We start from the raw sequence: 13,328 nt of genomic DNA, 5'->3' as shown, positions 1-13,328 counted from the left end.
TTATTATTGAACATATCATCAGACTCAATAATGTCTTTTTAATTAATCCGTAGGTGATCAAACCGACTACCCTGCGACCAAACTACTCTCACCTTTTCGCAAAGAGCCACCATAATCACGATCCCTCTCAGACGGAAACCTTCCTGGGTCAAATTACGCTGCAAAACCCCATCGAGACTCCACCACAGTTTGATGATTTCAAACCCAGCGAGGCTTTTCCACAAAAATCGCAGGAAATCACTTCGAATTCGTTCGGTAGTTTGCAAGATGACACTACAAGGAACAGCAGACCTAGTGAGAATTCCATACAGCCGAATGCCAGACCTAGCTTCTTAAATCACAGGTAAAATCACAGAGCAAATTTTGAATTATCAACAAATAAATAAAACATGCCACGTACCGGTTAATATCCAACGTGCTATTATTTTCTTGCTATGTACTTTTAAAATAAATTATTTAATATTCATTTACAGGTCCAGAATTTTCGCTCCGAGTACCTCTAAGAAGGCAACACGGGGCCAGGTCAAAGACTACTTCGTAAACAACAACGGTGATGTTTACATCACCACCAAAATACCCTTCAGTCCAAAACCCACCACTCCCACTCGTATTACCGTCCCTGTTACCCGCAAAAACAACTTTAGTCCCGCCTCCAAACCCACTGGAAAGCCTTTATCTTACAATTTCAAGTCCGAGAAAAAGCCATTCCTGCCTAAAAACATACCTACACCCTTACCCTTAAAATCCTTTGACCTCGAACCCCTGCTGGAAGAACCCCTCAAAGACGGTTTCGGACAGAACAACGACGATGGTGTGGAAGTCATACAATCGAACGACGAAGAGACTACCGAAATCGAAACTACTTCGCCTCTGATTACGACAGATGTGCCATTTGTGAATTTCGTTAGTCAAAACAGTGATTCTGCTGAGGAGATTGTCAGTCATAATGTCACCACCACCCCTCTTTTAACAACAATGCCAAATCACGAAGAACTGACTACTCTCCCGGAAGAAGCTTCTGAACAAAATACCGCTTTTCAGGAGAATGATGAACAAAATACCACCTATCAGACACATGTTGAAGATGGTACTGTCTTTAAGGAAGATACTGAACACAATACCGAGGTACCTAGTGAATATAGCTATTCCGATGAATTGTACGACGAAGACGAAGATAAGGATAATACCAGCAACGAAAACGATATACAAAACGAATATTCTGAGCATAGCGCTGAAGTATTCAACAGCAAAGAGAAACAGGTAAATAATAATAAAGTCATATCTTATTAGATTCTTTATATACTTTGAATGAGGCCTTTAGAAACACGTAACAATTGAATTCTGGAGCTGCCCAGTAACGGCGTAGACAAAAGTGCAGTCTAAAATAAAACGAATTATAACCTGTACTGTTTTTAATTATTTTGCAGCTTGAAGAATTGAAAGAGGAACTGCCCATGGAAACCACCGAAAAACCAGACCCCACCTACGAGGTGATAACCATGAAACCCACCAGAAAAATGAAAGAGTACGACTTCCACGACTTCGTGGACACCCTCGACGTCGACAGCACTGAAGCTCAGTCCGCTATTGAGAGCACCACCATACCCATGACCGTGTCAATGTCCTCTTCAGTGGTTATCAAGAAGGGTGATAAGATCATCAGCAGTCAGGAGGAAATGGACGAACCGGAAGTGGTTATTTCTGTTGTTACCAGCAAAACTGTAGTGAACAACACAATTATAGCGTCTGCAACGCCAGCACCCCCTGTTACCAAGGCGTTACAGCCGACAACGGAGCCGTCCATGTTCGGCAGCAACGAGAACACTACAGATACGTGGGTGGTGGTGGCTTCTGTACAGACTAGTAGGAGTGTGTCTGGAGCCAGGTAGAATAAATAATAATCCTTAACGTTTTTTTCCATAATAAACTTTACATTTTCTTCCAGATACCTGCCCTCTTCTATTGTCGAACAAGAAGAAAGAGTCAAGTTATTAAACGAACATTCAAATGAAGACGAAAACACCTCTAAGGAAGATTATAGTGGCAGTGCGGAGTACTATCAGGATCAGGATAACTCTGGAGAAATCGTTAACAACACGTCAAAAGAAGAAACTTCTGGGGAAGAGATTAAAACTGATGAAGACACCACCGTTCCAACTTCTACTAAAGTCAGAACATCTACTGAGAGTCTCATCGATAAACTGGACAGAGTACAGTCCGATTTATCTAGCGGTTTGCTCACAGGTATAAATTTTGTTTTTTGCTGTTGTCCTTTAATGTTACAAATTATTTTTTTTAATGCAACAGGTGGATTAGGTAACAACATTGCAGTGATCAAAGAAAACATGACTGTGGACGTCACTACTATGGTCGACATGGGCATAACGACTTCTACCACTACTAAAGCGCCTTACCCGCAAGTCAACATAAGAAAATTCTCACCCGCCAACAGACCGACTTCTACTAAACGGCCTAAACCTGGTGACAGAAACGGTTTCAAATCGAAATATCAAGACAGGAAGAGCACTGTAAATGTGAACGAGCCTCAAAGTGACCAACCGCAAGCCAAATCAGACATTTCCTCTTTGTTGCCTCCTGGTTACAAACTTAAAACGAGTGATGAGAAGAGCTCGAAACTTCTAGAAGAGATCTTGAGTAAAGTTAAACCGCCCAAAGTGGAGGAGGCAAGTGAAGGCAATGTCGACATTTCCAAGTTCTTGCCTCCTGGGTACAAACTCCCTGAAGACAACTCGTCAACAACAGAAAGCGATGAAAAAACGACAGAAAAATCATCCACGGAAAGCTCCATTTTCAAGAATACTAAAGCGGATGATTTATCCAAGTTTCTTCCACCAGGATACAAACTCCCGAAAAGCGAAGAGAAAACCACAGAGAGTAGCATTTTCAAAAACACAAAGTCCGACGATATTTCAAAATTCTTACCCCCGGGTTATAAACTTCGAAAAAGCGAAGAAAAAACAACTGAAGGCAGCGTATTTAAAAACACGAAAGCTGACGATATCTCTAAATTCCTACCTCCAGGATACAAACCACCAAAAACGACAACGACGACAGAAAGCAGCATCTTTAAAAACACTAAAGCCGATGACGTGTCCAAGTTTCTACCGCCTGGATACAAGCTGCGGTCCACAACTACCCAGAAACCAAACGAGCCGGAAGTAAAGACTGTCGATATCAACGCCTTTTTACCCCCTGGATACAAACCACCGAAAGATGATTCTTCCAATGGTAAGTCAAAAAAAATAATGTTATAAAAACTTGAAAAAAATCAGTATTTGAACTTTTTTCAGGTATTAGTCCACAACCAGTCGACATTAGCGCCCTCTTACCACCAGGTTACAAACCGAAAGTGAAATCGTCAGATAATGACGCCGAAACAAAGAATGTTCCATCGAACCTGCTGCCACCTGGACTTAAGGAAGGCGTTTCCGAAAATCCAGCTACGTCAACAACAGCAAAACCATCCGGAGGCTTCAAAGTCGTGTTCCCAAGCAGACCCGGTGGAGGCACCAGGAAATCTGCTACTAGAACAACACCTAGAAGTTCTAACAATGACGAACCAGCAAAACCGACGTCGCCGACTATTCTGAAAGGATGGCCATCAAGGTAAGCAAATGAAGTTAGATAAAACGATATTTTTCTCGGCATTTCTTAATATGTGGAAAGTTGCTAAAGGTACCTAGTTGAAGAAAACTGAACCAAGTATTTTATGGAATTATAGATCGACCCACATCAGTTTTACTTAATTTTGCAAAGTTATTATGCATGTCCGGATTTTTAGAAATTTTTAGAAAAAATATACTATTTATGTTGCTTTCTAATAATTTAATCTCTTTGTTTAACTCACATTTGTGTCACCTTAAACAATTTACTGAACTTGGGAAATATTCCTCAGTTACATATAAAACTAATTCTGGTGTACTACAAGGGTCCAATTTGGGACCACTTCTGTTTCTTATCTTTATCAATGATATTAATAAATAATTGCAATTTAATGTCTATAGTGAGATAAATTCCCTTTCAGAGTATACGGTACTGCAAGAAAAACGAATTATCATTATTCAATTACACATTTTTTTAAATACTTTTATTTTTTTTATTTTAGTAACAAATATTTCCTGCAAACAGGTCTCAAACCTGTTGGAAATAAAGTTATTTATACTATTACATAAAACAACCTGTACTTAAAGTTCTGTAACTCTCCCAGGGCTACTACAGAATTTACCGGCTGGCCAACTCCTTCTACGACCCCTATATCCATCGAGAAACTATTAGAAGCGGCCAGGACAGCTTCCACCAGCACGACTCAAACCATTGAGACCACTGTTTCCACAACCACTACTACAACGACCACTACAACTACCACACCTAGGCCTACCACACCGGGAGTCTGCGTGGACGAATGCGATCTAGCAGGCACGATAAAACTCGTGGGAGGTGCTAAATGGGTGCCGGAATTGTTAGACAGGAACACGAAAGAGTGGCAGATTTTGGCAAATGAGGTTCAGACGCAGGTATCTTTGGATAAATTTTAATACTGGCGGGAAGGCTGATTTTGAAATTGTTTTTAGCTCGACGATGTATACAGTTCGTCGCCTTATCTCAGTAAATGGTACAAGAAAATCAGGATCGATGGGTTTAGGTAAGTCTTAAAATCTACAACAAAAAACTGTCATAATTTTGTAAATATTTACGTGTTTTTAAATCAGTCATAAACATATTAGCTTTTCTAATATTCATAGAAATTATGGAAATCCCTATGCATTAATTCAATTTTCCTAAAAATAGACTAGGTAGACAGCATAATGGGTAAAAAATCTGCATTTTGCACTGTCTAAATAACTGTATTATATGTATAAGACACATACAAGCAAGTAAAATATGTTAATATTGAAAATATAATTCTTTCCGCATGAAAATTTTCCTGTAAAATGGTATGTCGTATAAAATTTTTGTTAGGTTATGTCAGGTTATGTTTCAAGTTTGGTTAGGTTCAGTAATTTCTAGCTATTAAGCTATTTCTTTATAATTTAGGATTCCATTGGCCTCAGACCAATTTTGAGCGTTTTCAAAAACATTATTTCATTTTAAACTCTAAATATTTGCGTTTCATTGAACTACTATTGTTCTTTAAACTTTTCTGTACTTTGCTCCAATTGCCCGACCTTGTATGTCTTAAGATAACTCGCTCAACTTGAGATCTCAATGATGTGGCTCAAAGACGTTCATTTAGTACTATTTCACTTTGAAACAAAGTATCATCGAATGACGATTTTATAAAGGAACCATTTTGTTAAACTTGTTACATTTTTAGCGAAGGAAGTGTCTTGGTGGACTATTTGGTAGAACTAAACGACTTGGGAAGGTCCATCGATACACTAGAAGTGAAACGTCTCTTCCACGATTCTCTCGACAGTGCTCTATCGAAACCCGCTCCTACCAGAGAAGGCAAATCTCTGAACGAAACTGCAAAATTAGAAGGAAAATTATCCTTGGGCAATTTCATCGTTGATCCAAAATACACAGACTTCATAGGTAAGTCATTTGAGAGCATTAGAAACTTTATTTTAACCTACTTAATTTAAAAACCATTTTCAGTGTTGCCGAAACAGATTTACCCAACAGTGCTGTACGCCGAAAACGATGTACTCTTACCGCAATGGGCCATCGCCGTGATTGTAATAGGACTGGCGTCCCTTTTATTCGTCATTATCTTTGGGGTTACAGTGGTGAGTAATATTTTACAGGATTCTTCGATATAATTAAATACATCGACTATTTGTTTCCGTACAGCTGGTGAACAGGCAGAAAAACTCTAAAAAGAAGAACCCCACTCCTCTCACCGAGGATATGTTGAATGAACTGAACAAAAACCACATGGGCGGCTTTGATAACTACGGCGCTGAGGACCTCTACAATATGGAAGACGTTTGGAATGACAGAGGATATGATCAGAAACCCCCCAAAAAGGTACGATAATTCGAATTTTAATAACAATGTGAATTATTTTATCAAATGATATTGTGAGGAACAACTTTTCTGTGAGCTATTTGAATGTATATTTTTCAACATATTTTGATTGTGGATGAAATATAACCTATAAATTATATGCCATATCTTAAATGTCATTCCTCAATGCCTACTGATACAAAGCAGTAGGTACAAAGCAAGCTTTGTCTCAGTAGGCACTGTGTAGCAATGACATTTAAGCTATGACATATACTTTATAGGTTATATCTCGTCCACTGTAATGCAATATTTATTTTCAGAGGTCTAATGGTTCGATTCACGACAACAGCATGTCGAACCTATACGACAGCTGGAGATCCGAGTGGAACGGTTATTACTACAATGCCTACTACGGAAATAACCCGGGAAGCAGCCACAGCGGATACGGAAGAAGAAGATCTGACTACGACACCAATTTTTAAACGGAACCAGAGCTGGTTTAAGAGATTGAAATAACTGCCAAATTAGGAAATTCGACGTATGAGCAAAATTGTTCAATTTTTTTTTTACTTTTACGAAGGTAAATGCACTGACCTTCAGGCAATTTTCGGGGAAACAGGTTCTTACCACCGCCTTTGTTGAACTCAATACAGTTTTTTCTGTAACCGATACAGTGCAAAATGAAAAAGGACATTTCTCGTAGTTGTAGATATTTATGATTTTACTTTCTTAAAGTATTTGTAGCGTTTGCTCAAATTTGTAACCGTTCAACCCCTGTCTGCCTAACACACATTCCGAGGACTTTGAATTTCAAGGCCCTCTTTGCCAAGGAAACAGTTTCAATTACTTAAAAATTTAGGATAGCATAGGTTAACAATGTTAGGATATTATGGTGCTCATTTCAAGGGATAGCCACGCTCTTCCTTCGATAACATAAATCGACAGGTTATGTTGTCGTTCCTGAATGAGTTCCATAATTTCGCCCTTTTGTTTTTGGAAAAAATCCTGCCCGCTGTCTATCTCAACACGTCCCAGACTCCAAAGTAAAACTGGTGTTGTAGATGAGTTTCGATGCACGTCGTTCTAGAGTATTTCTTCCAGAAACGGAACGAAGGACAATTAGAGGAGGGGGATAGTGGCTGTACGACGATTACGGATAAGTCTGACCAGGTTTTTCTAGTCAAACAGCCTGCTAACAGTGTCTCGCTCACTGTAGTCCAATGGCTGTGATTTCACCTAACAAGACTTTTTGACAAAATGAAAGACATCGATCCAGGCAACACAATAAAACCATTAGGTGAACTAATTTATTACATCGTTCGACCTCACTGCACCGAATACTTATTTTCGAGGCTATCTAGTGGAGCGCCGGCGAGATAGTTTTTAAAATTATTTAAGTGTTTCCGTCTAGTTCACTTGAGGTATCTGTTAAATGTAACAGCATGTACTATTTGTAGCCCATGCATCGTAAAGTAATGCCAGCTTATTTCTCGTAAGCACGATTTCATGAAAAATTTTTTGTGTCAAAGAGAACAGGGTTCTCATTAGCAGTTGGTGTACTCTAACACGGTAATAAATTTAATGTTGAATGTGTAAATAATTGTACATATACCACGAAATTATGTCTATTTTCCCATTAAATAATTTTTAGAGTTAAATTTACCTTACCGTTTATAAATTATTATAATTATAGTTATGTAAGGTGTTAAAATAATAAATATATTACACAAAAATCGTGTCTATGTTTTCTTTGACCCACCACACCTTGGACTATACAGTGGCAATACAGTGTCACTGAAAGAACTGATCATACTCTAATTTTCCTTGGATGAAAATGAACGGATCAAACGTCTTACAAGGAGAAGCCAAGGTAATTGGATTTTTGTAACTTTTGATATTTCTGGTATGTGTAATTTGGACTCTGAACAAAAATTTTCCGAAGTAGTTTGACGCAACGTTCACAAATTACCGAGATAATCAATTTTGATGTTTTACTGCCAGCTAAATCCACTAGATGCAACACATTTTTCAACAGGGCGCATGACGCAGTTGGTAGCGTTCGAGTTCGACACTCATTAGATCGCTTTTTCGAGTCTCGTCGCACGAATTTTGTTATTCTTGTAACTTCTAGCTTTCTTTCTTTTTCTTTTTCTTATCTAGTTTGTTTTTTTTCTATTTCTAGATATAGTTATTATAATATTTCATTTGTTCATAATTTTCGAAATGAGAAAAAAGAATAAAAAAACAGATAGCGTGTTTTGAAGGGGATGCGACGAGATTCAATCCAGCGATCTTGTGATCGTCGGACTTGAACGCTACTAACTGGGCCATGCGCCCAGTTGAAAAATGTGTCGCATCTAGTGGATTTAGCTGGCAGGTAAAACTTCAAGATCTTGGTAATTTATGAACGTTGCGTCGAACTACTTCGGAAAATTCTTATTCAAGGTCCAAACTACACGTACCATAAATATAAAAAATTACAAAAATCTGATTACCTTACCTTCTCTTTGTTAGTATAATCGTGCTTCTTAAAAAGTTGCAGACCTTTAAAAAATTGTATTTTTTTTAATTTACTGTCGTTTTCTGAGATAATTCAATTAAACCGATCTCTACAGGTTTTTTGGAGTGTTTATAATACGATGATTTTCGAGTTGTTACGTCATAAACTATAGACCTTGTCGCCACCACTTACAGGCTTAGATTGTATTTCCTTAGCCTTAACTGGAATCTTTGACCTGCCCTTATTGTTCTTGGGCTAGCCTCTGTTGAGGCGAACCCATTATCAAAATCCCTAACCCTGTCTTGAATTTCATTTCAGTTTTTATTGTTGATTCTAAAGCCGCTATGGATGGAACTAATCTGCAGACAATGGTGGTCCTCTAAGACATTCCGCAGTGGTCTCTGTAACTTGTCGCATCTAATGTTTCCAAACATGAATCATTATTGTCTGAGAAGCAGTCCATAGCGGCGTTAGAACTAACAATAAGAACCGAAATATACATCAGAGTGAGCCTAGGGGTTCTAATAGCTGGTTCACCCTCACAGAGTCTAGCCTGAGAACAACAGCTCTTGAAAATTGGAATACACTATCCTCAGAAACGATACATTTTAGCGACATATAATAAATATATTTTATTTTACAGTACATACTGTGACGGTTCATAAATATCTGTTTTCTCAAAATCTTTCAATAAAAAAATGGCTAAAAAAGAAAGACTCTTTGAGATATTCCTAGCTTCATATCTTTATGTAAAAAATAATGTTCGGCTGCCTAAAATCCCTTTTATACCAAATTTCACTGAAAAAGTGAGGCAATTTATCTTAAAGAAAAAAAATTACAAAAAATGCCTACCTTTATTTGTAATAAAACATTGCTGACAAATTTTGGCATTATAAAACAACAGAATCCAGAGGATAGTGAGGACATTCCGTTTGACACCATCAGACCTAAGGAGTCATATCACAAAATTATTACACTATAACAATTGTCAGATCTGATAGGACCATAGGTTTGACAATATACATGTGCATTGTAGCTGTGGCAGTGATTTACCCTAAGTTATGTGACCTAGGACATAAATCGTGACATTGATTTAAAAAGAAAAAAATAGATAAAATTTCCTTCAATGCAAGAGGTTGTAAAGTATGGCCGCTCAAACTTAGCCAATTTTTCGAATTTCATCGCGTTTACCCTTATACGTTTTAATTCTAATTTTTTTGCAAAAAAAGGAAGGAAATAAAACGTTCAAGGATTTTCATCACATGACTTGTTCGAGGGGTTATTAAAAATGAAAAAACCACGGGGTGCTATTAAATTAGAGGGTTGAAATTGAAGATAGGGGTAAAAAAGCACTTTTGCAGTTTTTTTAAATATAGCACGAAAACAAAGCAAAATTTCGGTATAGTTCATAGGAAAAATTTTGTAGAGAATTGAATTTCTCATCGAAATGACTTATTTAAAAAATGTAAAAGGAAAATTTTATGCAAAAAATCGTTAATAAACAATTTTAAAGAAAGCAAAAGATAATATTTTTTTATTTTTTTTTTACTTTTTTAATAAAATAATTTAGTAAAATCTTGAGAATTTAAGTACAATAAAGTTTATTAATAATGTATATACAGTGTGTCCACGGATGGAGTTGACAAGAGGAGAAACTCTTGTTTTTGACTTTATCGAAAAATGTCACTCTTTATAAAAAGTTCTGCCCCTCGAAAAAATGAGACTGTCATACAAACATCTTAGATTAGATATACAGGGTGCCCATAAATTAAAAAAAAACACGAAAATACTCAAGAGAGAAGTACCATTATTTATGATTTTACACATTTTTATAAAACAAATCTGTTTATAACCTCAAATAATGTTCTAATACAAATTTTAAAATAAAAATTTCAATTCTGAGTTTTACTCTATATGTATAGCTACTTCCCACTTCAAAAATTGAAATTTTGATATTAAAATGTGTATTAAGTATTATAATTTAACAAAAATTGGTGTGATATTTTATTATATCAAATACATTTTTTTTGCCAAGTATGAAGATAAATTTTTTTTTATCTTTTTAAAATATCGCAAAAATATTGTAATTTTTTCCACTTTTTTTTGTTGTTTTTGCTATATTTGCAAAAATTATGTTGTATTTTTTTATTTGAAAATAGTTATATCTTGTGTAAAATTTAATTACAAATCTTTTTTCCTCTTCAATTTTTCTCTAAAATGAATAGTTTTTGAACCGTGTTGAAAAAATAGAAGAAAAATGGAATTTTTTCCAAATTGTTCACTATTTGTTTAATAATAAGTTTAGCACACGTTTTGAAGCACGCGCATAGTGAAATTGTTTAGTTATATCATTTCGGAGCCATTAAAGCAAAAATTAGCGATACATATAAAACATCCATTCATGGGTGTTTTGAAACAGATTCCGCCTGGTCTAACAATAAAGAATCATTAAACATTGTCCTTATTGAAAACATATATATTATATCAACAAATTTCACAAATCATTATCTATATTAAGTCGTTAAATGTTTTAAATATCAAGAGTTAATTTATATTATTTATAATTATACTTCTTGATGTTACTGCTTTTTATTTTTGATTAACTTTAACTCTGGTACACTCTTCTGCCTACCAATCGAGGTTTTCCCTCTCATAAACCTCTGCAAGACATGGGGAATGTGAATCGTGCCCTTGTTGCCTTGTTCAGTCTCTGTAAGAGCTATCAGCAGTCTAGGTACAGCACAAGCAGTACCATTTAAGGTGTGAACGAAGCCAACTTGCCCCTCCCTCGTTTTATATTTAATGCCAAATCTAGAAAAATCTACTTTCAACGTCAAAATCGCTATTAAATATAGTAATTATATAAAAGAATAACAGGGCTTTAGATCTCGACAATTTCTACTGAACCGTTGCGCCATGCCATTCTTCTACATAATTATCTAAATAATTTTACCTTCTAGACTGAAAATCGGTGCAGTTGCTACAACTTGATATTTCCCCGTATAAACCTCTTCCCGGCATCCAAGCTTCGATATCATATTTTCTATAAGCCTGTGCACCCAACTCATGCGGAGGCATGTCCAGTACTTGAAAATGAAGCCCCAATGATTCAAAATTCTCTTCTTGTAAAATTCTTATATCTTCTAAAGCCTCGTCAGACTTCTCAGGTGTAGAAACGATGAACATCTCTACTTTGGTGAATTCGTGAACTCTAAAATATTTCTAATTGCAACATTATTAATAATAAATAATATGTACCCACCTAAATATTCCCCTTTCTTCCGACACACTTGAAGTTTCTGCCCTGTAACATCGACTTACGGCAGCTAATTTCAAAGGTAGTTCATCTTCGGAAAATAATTTATTCGTAAGGTATCCCGCAAGGGCTATCTCAGAGGTTCCTGATAGACATAAGTCTGGTCCATAGACATCTGGATCTAAGGCATAAACCTAAAGTATACAACATATTTACTTAATAACATCTGATTTTCTATGTTAACAAATTACCTGATTTCTTTCTCCCTTAGTATTCATCCCACATCGTTCTACAACATCTCTCGGTAGTATATCAGGAACAGACAAAAGTTGAAATTTGTTATGAATAAGTCGTTCAAGGCAATAACTGACTAAAGCCTGTTCTAACTCAGCCATTTCTCCAAGAAGATAGTAACTTCTATTGCCACAAACATTTCCCAACTGTTCTGTTCTCACTAGGTTTAATCGTTTCGATATTTCATGAAATTCCCTTGGTTTGAAGTCAAACTCCTTTTTTGAATTTACATTCTTCACAAGCTTTGGTTTGCCTCCATAAGTGAATACTTCGGGGTGAGTTTTATTAGGAATCTTGAATAACTCTTCATAAAATTTATTTCTAAGTGTTTCATAATTTTTTTCATCTGGTTGCGTATTGTCTAATTTAAGTTTTAATTCATTAACCGCTTTGATATTTCCTACACCTTTCCTGTTGATAATATTATTAGCAATGTTCTCCACGTTTTTCTCGTTACAAAGATAATCGACGTCCAATTCAGCGTAATTGGGGAGATTCCACAGTAAACCACAATTTGTATGAAAATACTTCACATTTTTATTCAGAATTAGAAAAATGTTTACATTCTTTATCATGTTGATATTTTATTTTTTTAAACACATCTGAAAAACTAATCTTATTTAATTTGAACAATTTTCTTCTTCTTCATCTTGCGTTTACGTTCAAATTTAAATATATGAATCTTGCAATAAAATACGAGAATCAATGCACTTAATTATTTATTTCAATTCAATCAACAATAATTATTTAATATGCAGGTGAAAATAAAAGAGTTTTTGACCGTTGAGATACAATTTTCGCTGGTAATAGTCCTAATCTTTTTTTAATTTTCCAATATGTTAAGTGTGGCGCTACCTGTACGAGAATGGATAAACTATAATAAAAGAATCAACTCGGATGGAGAAATACAACAGGTAACTGGATTAATCATTAATTTTATTATTTTCAATTGTTAAATTCTAATCTAGATAGTGCAACAAGACAACGCGTGAAGTTAGTTCAGTGCCATAAAATTATGAAAATATTGCCAAAAATTTAAATATTGGTGAAATTATAATTGTGTACAACAAACTGTATTTTTAAGACTTCTGTTGTATTCCTATTCGAGTGTTGAACGCTGAAAAAGTGATACCGAAAAAGACAAAAAGTTTCTTGATAACAAAGCGTCTCAAGTAAGTAGTGATTTCAATTAAAATGCCTTATTAAGAATGCAAATATCTAACACTAGGTACTACTAGTAGTAGTTGTATTACCTAAATACTAAATGTATAGGTTTAAGTTATATTTGGGAAGTTAGAAGCAACAACA

The 13,328-nt window shown here is 35.7% G+C and overlaps 2 protein-coding genes across 2 annotated transcripts in view; one reads left to right on the top strand and one right to left on the bottom strand.

Annotated features, from left to right (window-relative positions):
- The window catches only part of LOC108906079 (mucin-5AC), an 87,879-nt gene extending 80,199 nt beyond the window's left edge, over nt 1-7,680 (top strand). The window contains exons 4-15 of the mRNA XM_018709228.1: nt 54-343; nt 474-1,260; nt 1,428-1,885; nt 1,946-2,244; nt 2,308-3,249; nt 3,312-3,627; nt 4,229-4,535; nt 4,593-4,663; nt 5,336-5,556; nt 5,620-5,750; nt 5,815-5,991; nt 6,291-7,680. Of these exons, the coding sequence (XP_018564744.1) occupies nt 54-343; nt 474-1,260; nt 1,428-1,885; nt 1,946-2,244; nt 2,308-3,249; nt 3,312-3,627; nt 4,229-4,535; nt 4,593-4,663; nt 5,336-5,556; nt 5,620-5,750; nt 5,815-5,991; nt 6,291-6,452 (4,161 nt within the window). The 3' untranslated portion in view covers nt 6,453-7,680. The remainder of the gene's footprint in view (nt 1-53; nt 344-473; nt 1,261-1,427; nt 1,886-1,945; nt 2,245-2,307; nt 3,250-3,311; nt 3,628-4,228; nt 4,536-4,592; nt 4,664-5,335; nt 5,557-5,619; nt 5,751-5,814; nt 5,992-6,290) is intronic.
- Nucleotides 7,681-10,962: 3,282 nt separating this feature from the next.
- On the bottom strand, nt 10,963-12,632 carry LOC108906086 (serine--tRNA ligase, mitochondrial). Its single transcript, XM_018709236.1, has 4 exons — nt 11,978-12,632; nt 11,733-11,920; nt 11,424-11,681; nt 10,963-11,281 (listed from the first exon to the last, which is right to left on the bottom strand). Exons 1-4 carry the CDS (start codon nt 12,593-12,595, stop codon nt 11,050-11,052), a joined length of 1,296 nt encoding a protein of 431 aa, XP_018564752.1. The 5' UTR covers nt 12,596-12,632; the 3' UTR covers nt 10,963-11,049.
- Between the last annotated feature and the right edge of the window lie 696 nt (nt 12,633-13,328).

The sequence above is a fragment of the Anoplophora glabripennis genome, unplaced genomic scaffold (genome assembly GCF_000390285.2).
Source record: "Anoplophora glabripennis isolate ALB-LARVAE unplaced genomic scaffold, Agla_2.0 scaffold220, whole genome shotgun sequence".
In the NCBI taxonomy this organism is placed as follows: domain Eukaryota; kingdom Metazoa; phylum Arthropoda; class Insecta; order Coleoptera; family Cerambycidae; genus Anoplophora; species Anoplophora glabripennis.
The sequence above is the reverse complement of the archived record's forward strand: the minus strand, read 5'-3'. Positions and strand labels throughout refer to the sequence as shown.